This window comes from Eleginops maclovinus, chromosome 20 (assembly GCF_036324505.1).
Source record: "Eleginops maclovinus isolate JMC-PN-2008 ecotype Puerto Natales chromosome 20, JC_Emac_rtc_rv5, whole genome shotgun sequence".
Classification (NCBI taxonomy): domain Eukaryota; kingdom Metazoa; phylum Chordata; class Actinopteri; order Perciformes; family Eleginopidae; genus Eleginops; species Eleginops maclovinus.
The window spans coordinates 5,943,954-5,965,663 of NC_086368.1; the positions used below are offsets into that span (position 1 = coordinate 5,943,954).

The 21,710-nt window shown below is 41.5% G+C and overlaps 1 protein-coding gene across 3 annotated transcripts in view; it reads right to left on the reverse strand.

Annotated features, from left to right (window-relative positions):
- The window catches only part of chd6 (chromodomain helicase DNA binding protein 6), a 117,487-nt gene that overhangs the window by 8,590 nt on the left and 87,187 nt on the right, over positions 1-21,710 (reverse strand). For all 3 annotated transcript variants that reach the window (XM_063909903.1, XM_063909904.1, XM_063909902.1), the window contains exons 30-44: positions 17,639-17,717; positions 16,037-16,094; positions 14,295-14,667; positions 13,141-13,349; positions 12,252-12,349; positions 11,024-11,803; positions 9,809-10,063; positions 8,235-8,568; positions 6,302-7,705; positions 5,489-5,640; positions 4,808-5,068; positions 2,988-3,596; positions 2,603-2,848; positions 1,908-2,048; positions 1,442-1,546 (exon numbers count right to left, since the gene is read on the reverse strand). In XM_063909903.1, coding sequence (XP_063765973.1) covers positions 1,442-1,546; positions 1,908-2,048; positions 2,603-2,848; positions 2,988-3,596; positions 4,808-5,068; positions 5,489-5,640; positions 6,302-7,705; positions 8,235-8,568; positions 9,809-10,063; positions 11,024-11,803; positions 12,252-12,349; positions 13,141-13,349; positions 14,295-14,667; positions 16,037-16,094; positions 17,639-17,717 — 5,104 coding nt within the window. The remainder of the gene's footprint in view (positions 1-1,441; positions 1,547-1,907; positions 2,049-2,602; positions 2,849-2,987; positions 3,597-4,807; positions 5,069-5,488; positions 5,641-6,301; positions 7,706-8,234; positions 8,569-9,808; positions 10,064-11,023; positions 11,804-12,251; positions 12,350-13,140; positions 13,350-14,294; positions 14,668-16,036; positions 16,095-17,638; positions 17,718-21,710) is intronic.

Sequence of the window (21,710 nt, forward strand, 5' to 3'; positions counted from 1 at the left end):
ACCTCCATCTCAACGTCAGCAAAACAAAGGAGCTGATTGTGGACTACAGGAAGAGGCAGAGAGAGGCACACACACCCATCACCATCGACGGGACTCCTGTGGAGAGAGTCAGCAGCTTCAGGTTCCTCGGGGTAAACATCAGTGAGGACCTGACATGGACACATCACACCAGGGTCATATCCAAGACGGCTCGACAGCGGCTCTTCTTCCTCCGCAGGCTGCGGAAGTTCAACATGGACTCCAGGATACTCTGCAACTTCTACAGGTGCACCATCGAGAGTATCCTGACTGGCTGCATCACCGCCTGGTATGGCAGTTGCACCGCCCTCAACCGTAAGACTCTACAGAGGGTGGTGAAAACTGCTCAGCACATCACCAGGACGGAGCTGCCATCCATGGAGGACCTCTACACCCAGCGGTGTAGGAAGAAGGCCGGTAGGATATTAAAGGACCCCCATCACCCCAGCAACAATCTGTTCTGTCTGCTGCCGTCTGGCAGACGGTACCGCAGCATCCGGACCAAGACCACCAGACTCAGAGACAGTTTTATACCACAGGCTATAAGACTACTGAACTCCTGACCTCTGTGAATGTCTACTCACATCTTTTTACACACGTACATATATATATATATATATATTATACACATCTGCCATATATATCTGTTTATAGTACACATATCTATATATTATACATATCTGCCATATACATCTGCTATACATAATATATGCATCTGTCCATACCTCCTCATTCAACAGTGTAAAGTGTTTAAATACTCTCAATGTATTCCACATATGTATATATTTCACATCCTCAAATCTTTATTGTTGTTACTGTAAATATTCTTCTCTCTTTTTGCACTATTTTATTTATGTTATTTGCACCATGTATGTTGAGTTGTTGGAGGAGCACGCGACATAAGATTTTCATTGCCAACATATACGCTGTATCTGCTGTGCATATGACAAATAAAACCTTGAAACCTTGAAACCTTGAAACCACCTCATCATCAGCAGATATTTATTCATTTTTTTATGTAAATAAAATATATAAATAGATTTCACAATATCCCTCGTGTCCTTTCCTGTTTTTGTCATGGCCTCAAAGTCAGGTTCTGACAGCATAATCAATCGATACTGAAGACTTCTATTTGTGCTGCTGCCTTTTATTAAATCAAATAACTATTCCTGTCTTACACTGTTACTTTTATATTTATGTTATACCTTTGCTTTTAATAAATGCATTTACATGTAATTTTGCTTTATGTCTTAATGCTTTGTTTTGTAAAGCACTTTCAATAGCCTTGTTAAAACAGAAATTAGGAATCCAAAGTAATATTAAACCACAACAACATAAGTAGGAAAAATGGGAAAACGACAAAGGGTAATGTAATAGATTTGCTGCAGGACTGTTTATGAGTGAAAGTGTGTATCATACTCACCGAGTGTTTGACCACATCCGCCCAGTCTGGAGCTACATAGTACTCTGAGTTGGCATCCAGCCACCTTGACAGCTCCTTTATGGCCGGAGCCATAGCACCACCAAGCTGCAAGGCAGGATAACACCAGCAACATTAGAACATTAATACAAATAATATTCAAGATTTTCCTGCATACTCAAATGTATGGAAAACTGGATGAATTGTCACATGACTCAGCAAAGATGTTATTTGTTGCAAAGAGGACATAATGTATCATCCTGGAAAGGGGAAATTCAGTTTCCACTCTGTTTTAGTTTTTTTGCTATACTATACTATACTATTTTTTAAACACACATTTGGTCCAACATACTGTACACACTATGCAATAACAGAGAGATTTCAGAGCAGATAAAAGGTTAGTATTTAATCATGCTTTCAAAATGTCGTCTGTGTTGTGTGTGCATGCGTGCGTGTGTTTGTTTTGTACCCTGCGCCCGGTGCCTCTGTGCACCACAGGGACCCTCTCCTCCCCCGTCAGAGAGTTGATGTCCAGCTTGGTTGGGTCTTTGCAGCGATGCCTCCTCTGCTTGGGACGCTCCACAAAGCCGTGCAGCAGCCCTGCTCCGGACTGTGGAGGCGAAGACAAGAATGATTTACACTATAACTCTATCAGTAATGTTGATTTAATAACTAAGGCAGCCAGAACAAATAATCTTGTAAAACAATTTAATTACATCAATTGACTGATGCCGCCAGGAAACCAAGAAAGGAAATGTTCAAAAGCTATAAAGATTCATCAGAATTCATTCATGACTGTATTATTACTTTATTCAGAAAGAAAGAAAGAAAATATACAAAATAAGTTAAAGTAAGAATTTGAAATAAAGAGATAAATCCAATACAAAATAAAGATATTTACATAAAAAAGAAAGTTAAAGTAAAACACCAATCAAGGAATAATATTAATAATATTAAATCAATCAAAATTTAACTTAACTTAACCTAATAATATATATTACAACGTATACAGTGGTGTATGACAGTTACTAAGATGTTTATGCTGAATTGTTTAAAAAGGGATGGCTCCTGATGGTGAAGTGAGAATATCTTCAGGGTTATAGTGGGAGGTCAAAATATTGTTATAGACCCCATCCCTAGCAGATAAACAAACACCAGACTCACGTGAGAAAAGGCGGGCAGGTCCATGCTGTAGCCCGGGTTCTGCCTCAGCCACTCGATCAGACCTTTGCTGGCCGCCTCTCTGTCGATTGCCACGATTTCCGGCTGAGGGGGGGTCTGCGTGGGGGTGGGCGTAGAGGAGGAGGATGGGGTTGGAGGGCCGGCGGGTCGGTCAGATGGAGAAGGGGACGGCGAGGAGGTGGACGAGGAGACAGAGGAGTGGCTGATCACGTCCAGCCGGCCCTGCAGCTGAAAGACACAAACATCTGATTCAACCTCTGAGCAGGAGAGGCGTTCTCCTCCTGCACCTGTTTTTATATGACTTTCCCCCCCTCACAGTGAAGCACACACAAAGCTACTCCTACGCCCTAATCCTCCCTGCACCCACCTGTGTGTCGGCAAGGTGGAGTCCTCTGCTCTTGGTGAATTCAGAGTACAGAGCTTCAACGTTTCTCCTCCTGCCTCTCCTCCTTCTCAGGGAGTCATCTCCCCTCAGGCTCCCGTTTACTATCTGCCCCGTAACCGGGTGGATGAGCCCCGCCTGCAGTATCCCGGCCATGTCGATCCCCACGGAGCCCGAGAGCGGCGCTGTGATGGGGGGTGGAGGCGGCAGCTTGTGACTGCTGAGCCCCTGTGCCACCACAGCTCCTCCCGCTCCCATGCTGCTGGTGGTGCTTATTTCTCCGGAGGACTTGGTGAGATCTATGGCCGTTTCCTGCCAACCATTAATCAACATGGCTCCTGTGCGATGAGAGGGCGGAGCCACCACCGGGCAGGCACCACTGGAACTCGTGGTGGTGGCAGTGTGGCATGACGGTGCCGATTTCCCGGCTAATACCTTGGCTGCAGCGGCAGCGGCTTCATAGTCGAAGGACCTCCGACCCCCCGCTCGTTTGAGCTCGGGGAGGTAGGGAGGAGCCACCAGCCTCTCCTGTAAGAGAGGCAAGGAGGTGAGGCGCCAAGCTCCGCGCCCGCATGCGCCGCCCCGCGACATGTACTGTCAGAGTGAACAGGGTGGGTGAGGGTAGACAAGGATGGGAGAGAGATGATGTTTGTTAGACACACGTATGACTGAGACACAAAACAGAGGGGGCTATCAACCAGACCTGGGTGAACCAAGAGCAGATATTTAAAAATCTCTCTAGATTTGGGTCTTTGGAAGCTGCTTCAGGCTTTAAATTGCTCTCTACCCTTCTGGTATTAAGTGTGTAACATGTGGAAAGGAAGCCTTTGAATGAAACACACTGTATGGATAATTGTTCAGACTTTAAATTAACAAATAAAGCTAAACATATATGCTAATTGAAGAAATCGTATACAATTAAAGCCCAAGTCTGATATCAACATGTATAATATCAACATTACAGAGACAAAAACTGTACAACAAAGCAACATGGCAATGGTGTGAGGTGCCAGTGATAAACTTCTCAACATTTAACAATGTTTTATGCTTAAAAAGGACGGATCTTTCATGTCTTTAGCTTTAAATCAAACAAAAATACATTACATTATTTAAAAAATACATTTATAGTATATTTTCAAACCCCAGGTGTTCTTGTATAGCCTTTTAATTATAACTTAAGTTAAAACAAAGAGGCTACTTTACAAACATTATTTACTTATATTATTACAGCCTAAGACAGTCGTCCAGCCTCCAAGAAGATTTGAGGTTGGGAGGAGTGTTCATACTTTTAAGAGCCAACTCAAGACCCACCTTATTAATATAGCTTCTATTGAATTGTGTTTATTATTGTTATGTGTTGCTCAGTATATGGAATGGGAGTTGGAGGGTAGAATTTTTTTGATTTTGTAATGTTTTGGTTTGAGAAGCCCTTTGTTCTATATGTTGAGTGTGAGAAGTGCGAAACAAAGTCATTTTGATTGATTCATTGATTAACAAGATACAATTACACCAGGCGAATTTAAAATAAGGTTATTTATTTTTTATTAAACAATAGAAAAACCTATTTCAATGGACTGAAAAGAGCCATACTCTTATATGCACTTTGCAGTGACTGTTAGCCATCAGTAGTATATTAAAAATATTAGCACTAGTAGCCATTAGCTATAATTAGTGCAACCTAGACACCATTTATGATCCATGGCATGAGATAGTGGAGGTATATGTTGACAAATGACAAACGCATAGATATGTACAGCAGAGAGAGGTAGTTTCATACAGTCAGTGAGCCCCAGGGATATTCTCACCTTAGGTAGTCTTGTGAGGGGGGGAGGGAGGGAGAAGCCCAGCCCGGCGTTGGTCTGCTGACCCCTGGCCTGGCTCGGGACGGAGCTGGAGGCGGTGGTGGTGAGGAAGCTGGCTCGCTGGTGGTGCTGGGCGATGCTGTTGGCCAGGCAGGAGTTGACCACCATGGAGCTGGGGGAGTCGTACTGCTCGCTGGACGAGGGCCACTTCCCCTTCAGGATGGCGTGGCAGATGCTGTCCAGGCGGTTGATGATGACCCGGTCCTACAGGGAGCGACACAACAGCAGAGGCATAGGTCCAAATGGCTATATATATTTTCTTTTTTCTGATATAATGAAAGGAAATGTTTTTAGCATTACACTTAAAGCACTGGGTGAAGCAATAATATAGTTGTCATTGTATCTTTTTGACAGTAAAACATTCTGGAAATTGGATCAAAACATACCATTTTTCGCAAAGAAATATTCTTGATGATCCAATATCTAAGCATCTATTTTTTCTCTTTCTACTGCAGAAGATTCTCTGAGCTGTGTTTATTCCAAGCAAATATAAAGTGGTACAGTGATGACATCGGCAAACCCTAAAGTTAGCATATCAAGGGCTCCCTCGACATAGTTTTTTATTTTTACCATTTCCTACAAACATCTCATCAGATCTGTTGGATAAAATTGAGCCCACAGTACCTTGGGCCACTCAGAAAATGAGTAGAGTGCTTTCTCCTGCAGCAGCTGAGCGATGGTCGGCTCCCGGCTGTCGTGGAGGCCGTCTGGAATCTCACACACAGAAATAGGAGCCGCAAACCTGAGGCTGCCTCCATAGCCCTCCACCACAGGCACTGAGGGAGAGGGGGGGACACGTCAGAGCTCAACAACATGGCTTACTTTTAGAAGCACTTTAATTTAATTTCCTGAAAACCAGAAAGATTAATCCAATAGCCTAAATGAATAGCATCATGTGCGTCTTTGAGTTAGTCGAGTATAATAGACAGACAGTTAATTTTACCATTGCAATGTATTATTTCAAGACGTTCTCAAAGGAGATATTATTAGATAAGCCGGTGTCATCTCTAAAATGTGTTAAATTTGAACTTTTACATATTTCTTAATATAAATTGCTTAATAATACATTTTTCCTAAGAGATTTGGTTGGTCTCTGGGAAAATTTGATGTCAATAAATAACCACTTTCTGTCCTTTTATAGTACATTCAATATAAAGAAATTAATAATTAGATAATCATGGAAACGAAATAGGAGGATTTGTTTGAAATCCTCTTTAATCGTCACACACATGTAAATGTACATTGCACTGTACACACAGTATCATTGAGTCTCTGCCTCTGGCCCATCCTAGAATTAGGAGCAGCAATGATGTACTTGGTCAGATCGGGGACTTGAACCGGTGACCCTTAGGTTCCAAAGTCCCTACAGAGCCTAAGCTCTACTGTTTATCAACTTTCTTAAAGAATTCTCTCCTTCTATAACTCTAGACTTCTCACCTGGTGTACTCGGCCTCTCCTCCTTCACTTGGCCTCTCCCCCCAAGGCATTCTGGGGCATCCCCCAGCCCGTCCCCCTGCTCCAGCTTCGGGGTGAGGACGGTGCTGTCGGCCTCCAGCAGCTCCTGCTTGGTCTCCGCTTTGATCTCGGGTAAAGCTGAGAGCTCCAGGTCCTCCGGCTTCGCCTCGGGTTTAATCTCGGAGCTGTCTGGGTAGTTGGCGAACTCTAGACCTTCTGACTTGGCTTCGGGCTTGATGGCAGACGTGTCCACAAAGGCTGTCATACTCAAGTCCTCCGGCTCCGTCTCAGTCTTCACTCCATCTGGATAGGCGGCAAAACAGGAAGCCACTGGTTTTGCTTCAGGTTTGATGTTCGAGTACGCTGCAAACAGGAGAACTTCAGGTTTATGATCTACGGTCTTCACTGAGAGGCTGAGATCTTCAGGTTTGGTCTCCAGAGTTTCTGGTTTGACCGGATAGTCTAACTGCTCGGCTTTGGTCGCCGAGTTCTCTGACTTCACACGGTAGGAAAGGAATTTTCCGTGTTTGAGCTCAGAGCAGTCAGGGTAAACGTCCAAAGCTTCTGTCTTTGTTTCTTCTACCTTGACTGGCAGATCTAGAAGCTGTGGTTTCTTATCAGCACCTCTGTCTTGGAGAAGAGAGAACTTCACATCACATGGCTTGGTGTCAATGCTGTTTAAAGGTAGGGTCATTTCATTCTGCTCAAGAAGATTGACTTTGCTGTCCTGATCAAGGGAAAACGTCAGGACTCTATTCTTGTTTCTGGCGCCATCTGGCAAGTTCAGATCTTCAACTCCGTAGTCTTCCTGATCCATGGACTCTTCAGTTTTGACTCCAGGACTTTTTGTAGTGGTGCCATTAGGCTTTGATGCTCCAGTAGGGGGTGAGACAGAAGCAGCGGGGCAGGAAGGTGGTGCGTATTCATAGTAAATGCTCTGCAGCACCATCTTGTTGGATTTGACATCTGTCCCTTGCGTTTCGTCCATAAGAGAAACGTGATGCCCTTCAGAGATCTCATCCACCTGATCCGCCAGGTTTCTGCACTCCACCGGAACGTCCTCCTCTCCAGTAGCGTTCTCCATCAAGGCGTCAGTATCGAGAGAGTTTTCCATGGTCTCTGCCTCCACCGCCTGGTACAAAATCAACCCGTCCACTTCCTCTCTGGGCTCCTCGATCGACTCGGGACACGCCAGATTACCCGGCTGTTCTAGCTTCCCCAGATATGGTTGCATGTCTCGCGGTAACCCTTCTTTATGATTTGCTCGGTCAAGGTTCTCCTGAGGGGTTTGTTCATCTTGTTCCCCAAGGCTAGGGTCCGGCACTATTCCGTCCATTTGTGCTACATCCATAGGGGAATTAGAGCCTCCCAAACTTTGGTCCTCACCTGTGAGGGAAAACCATCAAGATATTTAATAGTGCCAGAAAATATTAAGATAATCTGATTTAAATGCTGTTGAGAGTTTAGTTTAATGAAGGGCTGGGCAATATATGAATAAAATATCAATAGCGTGATTTGAGACTAGACACTAGATACTATCTTAAACTTTAGATATTTAAATATTGTAAATGTTGTTTTTACTGGTTTTAAAGGCTGCATTACAGTAAAAAAAAATAATGGTATACACAATCTTGATTATTATTTACCCAAAAATGTTGTCATTGTTTTTTTTTTGGATTATATGTAGGCCCTTTTTATACGTTTTGATGGGGGTAGTGCTACAACATTGGTGCTTTGGAGTGTCCACAAATTCAGAATTGTTTAATTTGTTTGGTTGGATTATTTAATATGGTTTAGGGTTAGGGTTAACCCCAACCAAAACTTTTAAGGAAACAGCGGTGTGTCTTTTGGCCACTGGTGTAAAATTAATTAGTTTTGGGATTTATCGTAAACCCTCAAAGTATTTTAGACATACCCTGCTCTGCATCACACTCCTCTCTTCCCAGACTGTGATCTCCCTGCTTCCCCAGGTTCTGCACCCCCAACAAGTCTTCCACTTCTTCTTCTTCTTGTTCTTCTTCTTCTTTCTTGTCGTCGAAATCGAACCCGGCGCCTCCTTCCTGTCCTCCTGCCTCCTCATCGACAGGATTGGTCAGGCTCGCAGTGACATCAGAGTGGCCCAGCCTATCCTGCGGCTCAGGAGCAGTTATGTCAGACAGAGAGAGGGGAGGAGGCGGTACGTAGGGAGGCGGGGGACTCACTGACAGATCTGTTTGATCTGCGCTGGGTTCCTCGCTCACACCAATGTCCTGAAATCAGAAGAATTTGTCAAAATTTGATTTTACAGGACTAGCAGATACCCTTGATCGTCCAACAGAGGGGAAAAGTACATTCTGCATTCAACCCATCCTATTGTCAGGAGCAGTGGGCTGCCATATGTACGGCACACAGGGAGCAGTGTAGGGAACAGTGCCTTGCTCAGGGAACCCTCGGTAGCACTTGGTCTTTTGGGGACTTGAACCGGGTCCCAAGCTAAGTCCCTACATAGTCCGCCCCCACCACCACTACTACTATTAGAATCACAATAAATCACAGTAAATATTGTAATCTACATTTGATATGTACCCGTAGCACAATATGCACTTTTCATTTCAAGTTCTTATGTTTCTATAAAAAATGGTTTATTTTATCATCTAATTGCATATTCTTATTATATCAACTTCTTATGTTTATATAAACATTTGAATTCTTTATTTATTATTATTTATCTTTCACTTTATTCTCTTTAATTCTTGATTGAAGAAGCTGTTCATTCTTATATAGAGAAACTGTCACAAAAAATGTTTTCCCTGCGATAAAAGAACTATTCTGATTCTGATGATTATTCAGATCATTTAATGTAATTGGTTTTAAAAAAAACTGTTTCAAAAGGGCAATAAATTGTAATGAAAGACAAATAATGTTTTTTTTCATATGTATTAAGACTTTAGTTTGACTAAGTGCATGCATATGCAATTTTGTGATAATTAAATAAATATTTGTATTCAAATATACTGACTCGTTTATTCCTTGTTCACTGTGTTCTGCTTTTAATTGCTAGTGTGTTCTTATATTATTATTATTATTATTTTAAATCCCCTGCTACATACAGTAATTTATGAATAATGGATATCTCATTGCTTCGAACACCATAAAAACATTTTAATGCAAACATTTACTATTGTTCTCCAGCATCAGTCTTGGCCCTGACCATTGAAGTGGGTGCATTATGCAAACGTGATCCACTTATTGAATATTGTCAACGAAAGGATAGTTAAATCTATTTTTAAAATCTGCCTGAATATTCTTATATATTTAGGTATACTTTCTTGGAACAGTTTTTTTCTTCCTACCTGACTCGTTTCAATACAATCCTATAAAAAGGATTATAAGGTTTATAGTTTGGCGTGTATTGTGTGCACTGCTTACCATACATACTGATTTCAGAGATTAAAGGACTGACTCTGCCAGTCACTAATGTTCCCCTGATGGCACGAGATACAAACCCACCTTGAAGAGCATGTAACTGGAGGACAGCGGCTCCACAGAGTCTCCTGCAGAGGGGTGGGAGGGAGAGGAGGAGGGTGGGAGGCCCAGACATTCCTCCAGAGTTCCCCCTTCCTCCGCTCCTCTGTCTACCCCCTGCGCCTCCTCGTCCTCCTCCTCCAGAAAGCCGCTCTCCAGAGTAGAGGGACCCAGGATGGGATCGGACTCGTTGAACATGTGGTGAGCGGGACTGGAGTGGTCTGTCCCATCCCACGGAGCCTGCGGGGGCGAACGGGATAGATGCACATTAGAAAAATGTTATTTCTCAGTCGTAAGGAGAGTCAGGATCAGAAATAGAGTTGTTTTTTTTTGATAATCCAGATTTACTGAATCCAAATTGAACAGCTGTTTTACATGTGGTTATTTTATGGGGTGTTGCTAAAGGTTTTGGTGGTCGGTTCAAAGGAAAGGGTTTGAGATAGATATGAGACCCAAACCTGAACTGGCTTTGTATGCTGGCATGCCACAAAATATTACAAAATTGGTGGGATTAAGACCCCTATGATATTTCAGCTTGGTTTGAAGAACTATTTTGCCATGGGAGATATGTTAGGAGGAACCCTTGATGAGTTTGTAAGGGATTAGTCCTAAATGTAATAACTTTGATTTTCTTTTAAATTGTTGGTTGTTTTTGGAATGTTTTATCTTAAACAGGACATATTCTGTTCATTTTAAGGTTCATATTTGTAGTTTGTGCCTCTACTGTGACATGTCTCCATGCTTAAACGTTCTAAAAGCTCTTTATTTTTCTCATACTGCCTGTGCTGCATCACCTTGTTTCACCCTCTTTCTGAAACCAGAGCCCATTCTGCTCTGATTGGTTAACTGCCTGGCTCTGTTTTGATTGATCAAACGCTTAGAGATTTGTTGGAAATGTTCAGCCATTTACAATATTACAAACAATGTGTAGAAGCGCAAGTGTTACATAGTGATGTCATTATGTTAGAGAAGTAAACAAAGGAATCCAATGGAGGCATATCAGGCATGGGGGGATTGTGTGGGATTTTAGCCTTTGCAGACCATTTACATGCACAAAAACATATTTACCACACTACAAGAACGGGAAAACCCCAAAGAAGCGTAATCGGACCCCTTTAAATATATGTCTTTTAATTTATATCATCTTAGGACTGTTGAAAATATATTTATAAGAATATAGATTTTAAGCAAAGTGTGTACCTGTAACTGATCGAGCTCCACTGATGGAGCCATCAGCCCCGTCTCCTCCGAGGACCCCTGCTCCCCAACGAGCACATCGCTCCTCAGTTTGGAATCCAGGTCTGCCCCCCCGACACCGTACGAGTTGAGCATGCTCTGACCTCCTGCTGCAGAGTTGAATGGGAATCCATTGAGGGCGTCTTTGGATGCCTTCCCTCCGTGCAGAGTGTCGGCGTCGTGCTGCAGAGAGCCCAGCTCCAGACTCTCATCCAGAGGGGGGCAGTCCAGGAAATCCCCCCGGGAACTCGGAACTATTCCCAGACTGGGTGAGGAAGAGTTGTGGGCGTCCAACGGTAGAGGTTGGAGGTGAGAGGAAGACGAAGGACAAGGAGGCACAGGGTGATGCTGGTGGTGATGGTGGTGGTGGTGGTGGTGGTGGTGAGAGGACTGGTGGGGGTACTCGGGAGGCTGGGGGGAGTCATACAGGCAGCAGTGAGGATGAGGCAGCTGCGGGTGAGACGAGGTGGAGGAAGAGGAGATGCCCGGGTGAGTCACCATGCCGGGATGGTGGTGGCTCTGAGGATGGAGGTGGGAGGGGTGGCCCCTGACGTAGTTCCTGTGGGCCTCCAGGAAGCTCAGCTGGGGGTCGTTCAGGATGTAGAAGTCGGTTCGGCTCAGGCCGTGGCGCGCTGCCCCGATCAGGAGGTCACGGTCGTGTTTACCCGACTCCCACCACACCGGGAGGTAGAGGGAGGGGCGGCACAGCTGTAGGCGGGCGGAGAGCAGCGGGTGACGGAGAACCTGAGGGTATAACCATGGATTTATGTAAAAAACTCATATTTCGGGTTTTGGCCAGTTCTAAAACAAGGTCTTGGCTTTCAGTAGGCGTAACTTTTATCGCCGTATTCAGAATTTAAATTCACTTTTGAAGATTGTAAAGACGGGGTGAAACCTTCCTATTGTTTTACTTCATTAGTTTACTTTTAAGATTAACCTTTTTTACAGCACTAACGCTCCCATCATGCTTTGGGTGATGCAAACAGGGTGCAACATGTCAGATGTGCGTCATCAGAGCCTTTTAGCCTGGAGGGATGAACATTTTTGGGAAAGCTGAATATTGCATTGTAACTGTGAATGAAAAAACAACTAAATTCCTTTTTCACTGTAGAAAGACTTTCAACAATAAGTGTGAGTTGCATCAGTGAAAAGTGGCATAAGTGATGAAGCTTTGTTTCTACACGCAGCTCACCTGCTCTCTGATCTTGCGCAGCAGCTCAATGCGGTACAGAGTCCGCGCCGCTCGCTCCTCGGTCAAAGGCTCCACCATGACCGCAGGATCCACCAGACCTGGGGGGGAAGAGAAGGAGAGAGTTGAGAGAAATGTTGTATCTGTTTTATTCTAAATAAAAACAGACATTTTTTAAAGTAACAATTTAAAAACTAAACTCCAATCTACAAACTCAGTCCTCCCACCAGCAGGGGTCAGTAAAGTTCCCAAAGGAGGGGCATGAGGTAGGAAGCTATTACCCCAAACATCCACTTGTATATGTCAAAATACAATTTGTATTATTTATCATTAGATATTATTATATATTACATTAAAGTATGTATAAAACCAGCCGTCTGTGGATGTGAATCAAAGGAATCCAGAGCTTCCTGATAGTGGTACAAATTAAATGCATTTAACTTTACTCTGAAGCACATTCAATTTGTACCATTAATTCCACCTATGCCATACATCTATCTTTATTACTGTATATCTTACCCAATAAAACCAATGTTTAGACACATTTAAATAGTGTGTTTGTATCATTTAGTAGACTTAAATACGTTTTTTAAGGGTTTTTGGTTAGTGTTACTGTTTCGGAGATTTTATTTTTTGGTAAAATACAAAATCTGCCCAAATCTACATGTGTTTGAAACAGAAATTGTGAATACTTTTCTAATTATTGTGCTGGCCACAATTCTAAAGATTTGGATAATTTATCAGGATATCCGACCTAACATCACTCCATTACTGTTTGTAAATAAAATGAATTAAATGTACTTAATAAAATGATCACATCCAGGTTCTTTAGATTTATTCCACCTCCGATGTTTCGGTCAAACCTCACTGTCTTGTAATAATACCACATTACCTTCTTCCTTCCTGGCAGGCAGTTTGCAGGCCGCCCTGCACATGTTGACAAAGGAGTTGAAGTATCTCTCCAGACTCTCGTCCGTCTTCCTCTCCAGCCGGGCCAGCGCTCTGAACTGGGACCAGTCGAAGGACTTCCTCTCCGGGTCGTACACCACCCCGAACGACGACACCGTGCGGTAGAAATCTGCCTGTTCCCGACGAGTCCACCTGAAACAAAATGGAGATATATTGTTTTATTTGTCATATTCATGTATAACCTAAAAAACTGGGGGAAAATTCTAATGTAACATTTTTTTATTATGAAGTTGTACGAAGGGGAAAGCACAGTTCGTCAATACGAGTGAAATACCTTGAATACTGCCATCTAAAATGTCTGTTTCTAACCTCTAGGCTACTTTCAATAAAAAAGCGCCTCAAATTGTTAAAAAAAAAATCTAAAAAGTGTGTCTTAAGAAGTTAAGAATCTTAAAAAATTGGTAATAGAAATTGAGAAAGGGGGAGAACTGGTAAAAGTTTTTTTTTTTTTTTTTTAATTGTTCACTTAAAGTGCAAACAATAGATAACTCTGTGTGAAACAATTCAGAATGTCAACTTTCTTTTAAATTAATTTCTATTGCCTTGTGATGAAACGTGCTGTATAAAAAAACGTGCCTTGCCTTAGAATGACCCGATATGGATTTGAAAAGATGCTATAAGCTGAAACTGATAGGATGTGATTGATCATTTGATCTTGTCTCTCATTTTCCAACATGGTGTGATGTCAGTTAGCAAGACTTAAAGCATAAAAGAACACAGAAATGCATACTCCAAAGTTTCAGATATTAAAATAAACTCCAACTCCAATGTATTTTTTAAAGTTGCTATACACTAATACTTACATTATTAGTAGGCCTGCCCCAACATAGCCGACTTTGATCTACAATATCTAATAATTCTGACCTCAGAAAACTGTAAATTCAAGCTTACATTTCATGATGTAAGCTGCGGTGGTATTTTTTCGGGCATGCAAATTTGTCAGTGTTTCTGTTTGGTTTGTTGTATTAATTAACATTTTAATTGAATTCAGTGTGTGTGCTTGCTGCTTGTTCCTACACACATTAAGAAAGTAGGATGTATCTCTTTATCTTTCCTCTGAATCTCCCACAAGCTTACCTTCTCTGCCACTCCAGGAACAGGGGGTCCGGTTCTGTGGCGACCACCGAGCAGCGCCTCAGCTCCTCCCCCAGCTGCCACGCCAGTGGGCCCCCGCCGTGGTGACCGTGAGCACCGCTGGCTCCCATTGCCATGCCAACGAGGCCGTCATGCAGCATGAACTCGTGCCTGAGCATCGGCTCGCGGCGCAGCGTGAATCGCTGGTAGGCGGTGATCAGGCGGCGCAGGCGGGCCGTCAGGGAGGGGCCGGTGGGCCACAGGGGCCGGGCCTGGACCACGTGGAGGGACGCCACCCCGGTCCCTGTCCCGGTTGTTGTCGTCGTTGTAACCAGAGTAGCTTCGTGGGCGCATAAGTCACCTGACATGTGGGAGTCTGTAGAGGGAATGTTTGATGTTGGATCAAAAAGTTAGGTCTGTATAAAGTTTGAAACAAAAAGAGAAATGCCTCCTAAAGGATGGCTGGGTATCGTTAGCGTTTTTTGATACAGGTACAAATAAAACTTTTACCATAATACTATTTAGGTTTTACATCCTCAGGGACTCTGTGGAGGGTCAACATGCTGTTTATGGGACTAAACGATGGACCTTTTCATCGTTATTAAGGACTTTTTGTTTCTAAATTGAGCAAATTGATCATTCAAATAGGGAAATAGCTATTTAAAATAAGACAAGTGAACCGGACTAAGAATCTGACTGGACACTGGATGCCACTTTTTAATTCTTACCAGTATTTCACTCTTTCGGTAATCACAAAAATGCCTGTTTTACTTGATAGGTGAGGACTCTATAAGTGTGTGAAAGGTTAAACTTTATAAACGTAAATCCAGATAAGTGTAAAACAATTGGTCCATCTTTAAATATGCAAGTGCACACCCTAGTGCTCCACTGGATATACAGTTGAAAGACATTTTCTACACTTGTACTTTATCACTTATCTCCCCGGTTCTGACCAGAATAATTAGTAACAAGGTATTAGTATGTAAGTGTGGATGTCATCTTCCACAGAGTGCTATTAAACATTTAGCTGTTCATTAAATGTGATTGCACTCTGTGAAATGAAGATTTTAGGTGAAAGGTGGAATGGGTTTAGATATGATAGGTGTTGAACTGAATAGGAGAAAGGAAACCAGAGGAGAGAAATTATATCATAATTCTAAAGAGATGTCTTACTCATCACAGTAAACATTTAAATGCCTACTTGAAATAATATAAAAGGGCCTTTAAGAATACAAATACGAACACATTATACAGCTGCCTTGTTGGCATCTATTTACATATACTGTATGTGTTTGAAATGTAAATGTAAATATAACTTGATTACTAGAGAGATTATTCAAAAAACAATCCTATATGATCATGGTTAAGATCCCAAAAACAATTAAGTGTAAAATAAATAAATAAATGAACATACTGTAATGTATAAGACTAGAAATAGAAAGCCATTTGTAAATAAAATAACAATTGTAAGGAAACTACTAAGTAAGATCAGGAAAGGCTCTGTTTGAAGAAGGAATTGAAAGAAGCAGGGATCCAGCAGACGTGGTTTCCTCAGGCAGATTGTTTCATTGCCTCGGGGCCCGACTGCAAACACTGCTGTATATCCCCTTCAGAACGCTGTTATGTACCTACTGTAACTTCTTATTGAGCTTCCTCTCTCCCTGAGGCTGCATGCTGTGTACAGACTCCTCCTTTATATCCACAGCTATGTTTATGTGTCTAACAGTGTGGACTGTGGGTCTCACCTGGCCCTGTGCTGTCAGGCTTGTCTGAGGTGTCGGTGCTGGAGCAGGTCTCCTCTCCCTGTGAAAAGAAGACACATACTTTACTGAAGAGAAATAAACAGGATGACTATTTCAGAAGGATTTCTTTAATTAAGACTGGGAACTATGGCTAAAATGCATATCAATGAAAAGATTTTCTTCAAGAACGACATATGATGCTCATTCTCAGGCAGAGATTTGTATTTGTGTGTCTTCTGGGACCCTCTGTCTGAAACCAGAGCTCAGTCTGCTCTGATTGGTTAGCTGGCCAGCTCTTTGGTGATTGGTCAACCGTTTAGATGTCCCTCCCCTTAACCTTTTACGTACAATGGGTCGGAGTGCTAGCTAATAGAAACGTGAGAAGTAAAGTGAATAAGTAAAGGAGAATGTGCAGCGAGGCGGTCATTATGGGGAAAAGAACACCCGACAGCCCGACATGAAGCGGAGGTCTTTTGCTCAGCCTGAAGGTCCAGTTCTGTTCAGTTTCTGATCCACTAACAAGTCCTTAAAGCTTGCAGAGCCGAGACCGTGTTCCTGTTAGTGTTTACTTTCTGTCTGTCTTCTTCTGGTGATCTACCTGACATCCAGCGCTCCGTCTTTTAACATATTTTCCTTTCTCTCTCTTGATCCTCCTGAGCAACGGTCATTATAGTGAAGCAGTCTGTACTACTGTATTGTTAACCTCTCAAATATTCGGAATTGACCAATCAGAATCGATTATCCAACAATTCCGTCTATTGAAGCAGTATAATGGCAGCGTAGCAGGCACGAGGGGGAGTGTGTGGGAGAGAAACTCTAAAATGTCTTAATTATTAAATAATAAATGTAATAAAAAAATAATACACTTTGATGTCATTAAGACAATGGAACTCAGTTACTACACAGTCCTACCAATTTCTCCACAAACATCATTTTAATATTAATATTTTTAAAACCAATTAAAAAAGGTTTAGTCTACTTTTTTTTAATAAATAAAAAAGTATGTCTTGTGACTGAACTGTTGAGGAACCTGTGACCTTAGTCTTCATTCAATACATCTTTTAATCTTATTCTTTAACTACAAAACATTTTTTTAAGTTTAGGATTACTTTTATAACCAAAAGTTTAGTGGCTGTTTTATATTTGATATTAAGCAGCAAATTCCATTTTCATAAGCATTTAATTAGAAGTAGCAAGGGGCAGGTCTAAAATTAACAGCACGTAAAGAATAAAAAGTTGCAGAGTAAAACAAAACAAAGATGAAGTGATCCCAAATAAAAAAAGCAATTGAAAAAAAGTCACAACATTATCTGGTTTCGGAAGTATTGTTAGGTATTAAAATACATCATTAACTCTTCACAATTATTTTTACTGTACCCTGAGGGCAATAGGGTCTGCTACCCATCCACTTGGAAGGATTTAAAATAAAAAATGGTCCCAGTGGAAATTTTACCACCCCAAAAATTAGATTTTTCATCTCAAGGGCCTACGGTGAGGTAAATAATGTGTCCATAAAATATAAACTGAATCTCAGGAAGAAAGGGAGAAGACAAAGAAAGATGTGTTTGAACACTAATGTTGCGTCTCAAGAGAGCTCCTCCTCACCTTGCTGCTCTCGTCTCTGTCCTCTCCTCCATCAGCTTTGCTCTCCGCCTCGTCTTTCACCTCCTCTGCTTTGCACACGCTGACAAAAGAAACAAGAGAAAGAAGAATAACCTTTAATAACTTAGACTATGTCCTGCTGAGCAATGTCTTGTAAGGGCAACACTTGCAAGGATGGCTGTAAAAGGATCAGAAAACACACAATGAAAACAAACTGAGTTCCCTTTGTGTTTGACTAAAGATGACAGAAAACATGAAACGACTGCAAAAGAAGAAAAGGCTAACATGATGTCAGAATACGACCTGTCAAATATGATCAGAAGTAAAGAATAAAGGATGAAAGATGTGAATATGATACTGTTATAAGTTAAAAGCATCATAGAGGAAGAATTTCCTGAGGCACCAAAAGAAAAAGAGGAATAAAGTTTTACATGACAGCCCTATGTGGCTGATGCAGTGTGTAGGAGTTAAGAGAATAAACCGCAAGGAAATAAAGCTGTTACATGTTTTTAAATCACAGCAACGTATTAGTGAGAGACTCCTGAGAGACTTGAGTATACTATATAGCATAGTTCAATAACAGGTGGACCGCGGACCTATAAACAACACATTAATAAGAGATTTTAATTTTGATGGGGCAATTCCATTTTAACCGGCGCCAACAGGGGGCGAAAGAGACGAGTGAGCGATACAGGGACATAAACACAAGAAGAAGAGACGAGTTAGCGGGAGACAGAGAGAAGGTGGAGAGAAGAGTGAGTGAAGAGACAAGTTAGCGGGAGAGAGAGAGAAGGTGGAGAGAAGAGTGAGTGAAGAGACAAGTTAGCGGGAGAGAGAAGACGGAGAGAAGAGTGAGGGGATAGACGAGTTAGTGGGAGAGAGAGAGAAGGTGGAAAGAAGAGTGAGGGGATAGATGAGTTAGCGGGAGACAGAAAGAGAAGGCGGAGAGGAGAGTGAGGGGAGAGACGAGTTAGCGGGAGAGAGAAGACGGAAAGAAGAGTGAGGGGAGAGACAAGTTAGCGGGACACAGAGAGAGAGAAGACGGAGAGAAGAGTGAGGGGAGAGACAAGTTAGCGGGAGAGAGAAAACGGAGAGAATAGTGAGGGGAAAGACGAGTTAGCGGGAGACAGAGAAAGAAGACGGTGAGAAGAGTGAGGGGAAAGACGAGTTAGCGGGAGACAGAGAAAGAAGACGGTGAGAAGAGTGAGGGGAAAGACGAGTTAGCGGGAAACAGAGAAAGAAGACGGTGAGAAGAGTGAGGGGAAAGACGAGTTAGCGGGAGACAGAGAAAGAAGACGGTGAGAAGAGTGAGGGGATAGAAAAGTTAGCGGGACACAGAAAGAGAAGGCGGATACAAGAGTGAGGGGAGAGACGAGTTAGCGTGAGAGAGAAGACAGAGAAAAGAGTGAGGGGAGAGACAAGTTAGCGGAAGACAGAGAGAGAGAACAGTGAGGGGAGAGACAAGTTAGTGGGAGACAAACAAGAGAAGGCGGTGAGTGGAGCACCTTCACATGTGTATGAGAATGGCCCTGACACCATTTCAGCCCTGATTTAAAATCCTGGCTGGACAGGCTAGAGCTCAGTCCTCTCACTGAACAAAAGACAGTCAGTGAGGCAGTGGAATATAAGAGGGACAGAAAGACCTTAAAACTGTTCAATTGTTATGATGTGTTCGGACTGATATGTTCTATAATTGGCTGAAACTGTCAAGATGTGAAACGGTTAACACAGAGAAAGGTCAACTCAAGCTGCTGCTCTTTATTTAATCTTTCTCAAATTAAGCACTTTTAAGATGCACACATTTTCAAAAGCTATTTTATTTAATTTCTCTGTTTTATTTTAAATGCAGCCTGAGTGGAACATTAAAAATATCTACAGTATGTTACTGTATAGTTCAAGAGACAATAAACATTGTTGTTTTTGAATTGTACTTGTTTGTTTGATGAGACGTTATCAGACGTTGATACAGCTACTTGGTCACAGCTAATGTATAGCACACTCATTCATCACGCCAGTTAGACATTTTGATGTTCCGGACCTGTGCTTGAGGACATTTTCTCTAACTGGACCTCGTTGAATTTTAGTTGAATACCCCTGCTATATGGAATACACAAGATATGAGGTATACTTCATTAATCCCAAACAAGGAATGTTTTGCTTTGCAGCAGCATAAAAAAAGGCATTGCACATAATTAGAGATTAAAAGAGTAGAAATAAACAATTCTAAAAATGGAGAAACATCTCAAAATAGAAATAAGAATAAACCAGCATTAGAGAGTATAAAATAATATATACACTTGAGTGCAAAGAGTGGAATATTAAATTAAATAAAAATGTAAAATGTACAGAGTGAAGTTATAATTCCAACAAACACATTTCCATTTCATATAAAGGCTCTCGTCTCTGTCCTCTCCATCATATCAAACAATCCAAATATGTATATATATTCGACCAAAGGATCAACGTTTTAACCGTGATATCTTGTTTCACCAGTTACTATATCATACTATTTATAATTTGTGTATTTAATATTTGTATTTAATATTTGTATTTAATATTTGTATTTAATTTGTGTATTTAATATTTGTATTTAATATTTGTATTTAATATTTGTATTTGTACTTTTTCCTGTTTTCCACTCTGACCCTGTTGCTGCTATTAATTCCTGAATTTCCCAACAGAGATAAATGAAATTCCATCTTATTTTTAATCTTATGTGATGAAATAATATAATTAAAGTTAGATAAAACTAAATGATTATACATTGTATAATAATTGAATACGTGTTTCATGTGTTTATCACAGTTTAACAACATTTAATAGAGAAATAAAGCGGGAAAAAACACATTTCCAAAGAACATCATTTACATTACCTTAATTTGATAACTTTTTAGATTTAAAAGATGTTAAATCACATGAACAATTTTAACATTCAGACATTTTTATATTGACAAACTCACTATTTAAATTCAAATTTTTATTTTAATAATGCATCCTGGAAGAAAACATAAACAAAACCAAATATAGTTCAACTAAATTAAAAAAACACTATATAAATACAACACTACATACATTATATTGTAAACTAGGTGGGATGCATCATGTACATCCACTTATTTTATTTGTATTTTGGATATTTGAATACTGAATACTGCTATCTGTATTTGTGTCATGTATTTTATTTGATTGCTGACTGATAGATGTTTGAAAAGAGCTTGCAGCTACCCTGTCCAAACGTCAACAACACTTTAAGTTAAATAAAAGTTCCTCTGCAACTCAAGCTCCTCTACAAAAACTTCCTTTACAAGTTTAAGTCCAGTCCAGAATTATTAAGCTCCATAAATAGCAAACTTGTTGTCCAAACACTGTGGTCTCTCCTGAGGCAGCACTGAAAAAAGTGACATTTCTGAACATATCCTGCAGTTTTTGAGCAGTCACATTCCCTGTTGACACATCCATCCCTGTAATGCTTTCCTTCTGTGTATTTACTTTCATTTCCCCATCCTGCTTCAACCCAGTGTTGGACACCTGCTGTGTGAGAATTGTGATCCTGGGAGATCCTCCTGCAGCACAGTGGCTGTGCTCTGCTGGGAACGGCTTCAGGTTCAAAAGGTAATAAAGCGGACGACAACTTCAATTACTTTCAGGAACACGATCAACGCTTCACGTGTGTATCATCTTCACAGCTCTGGAAAATACATTTCCCACGCTAAGTATACGCTCTCCTCTTGCCCTCTCTATCACTCTCTCTGTCAATTATAACTCTCAGGCTTTTGTCAGTATAGATTCACCGTGGCACCGTGTGCTTCTCACACAAGTGTTGGCAGCCTCCTGCCAGGATCGCTCCTAAAGAGAGTAAAGGAGGCAAAGACCGGTGGAAGGAGGAAAAGGCTCCTGATGGAGCTCTGCAGGAAGCTGATTGATAGACGTGCATGTGGGTCACTTCTGCACCTGTCTCTACTTTAGACCCTGAAAGCATTTTGCTCCGTTGGCAAAAGCTCAGTGGGATTTTTCCTTTAGATTTTGGAATATTGCAGAAAATAATATCTGTGGCAAAAAAAATATTTATGATTCT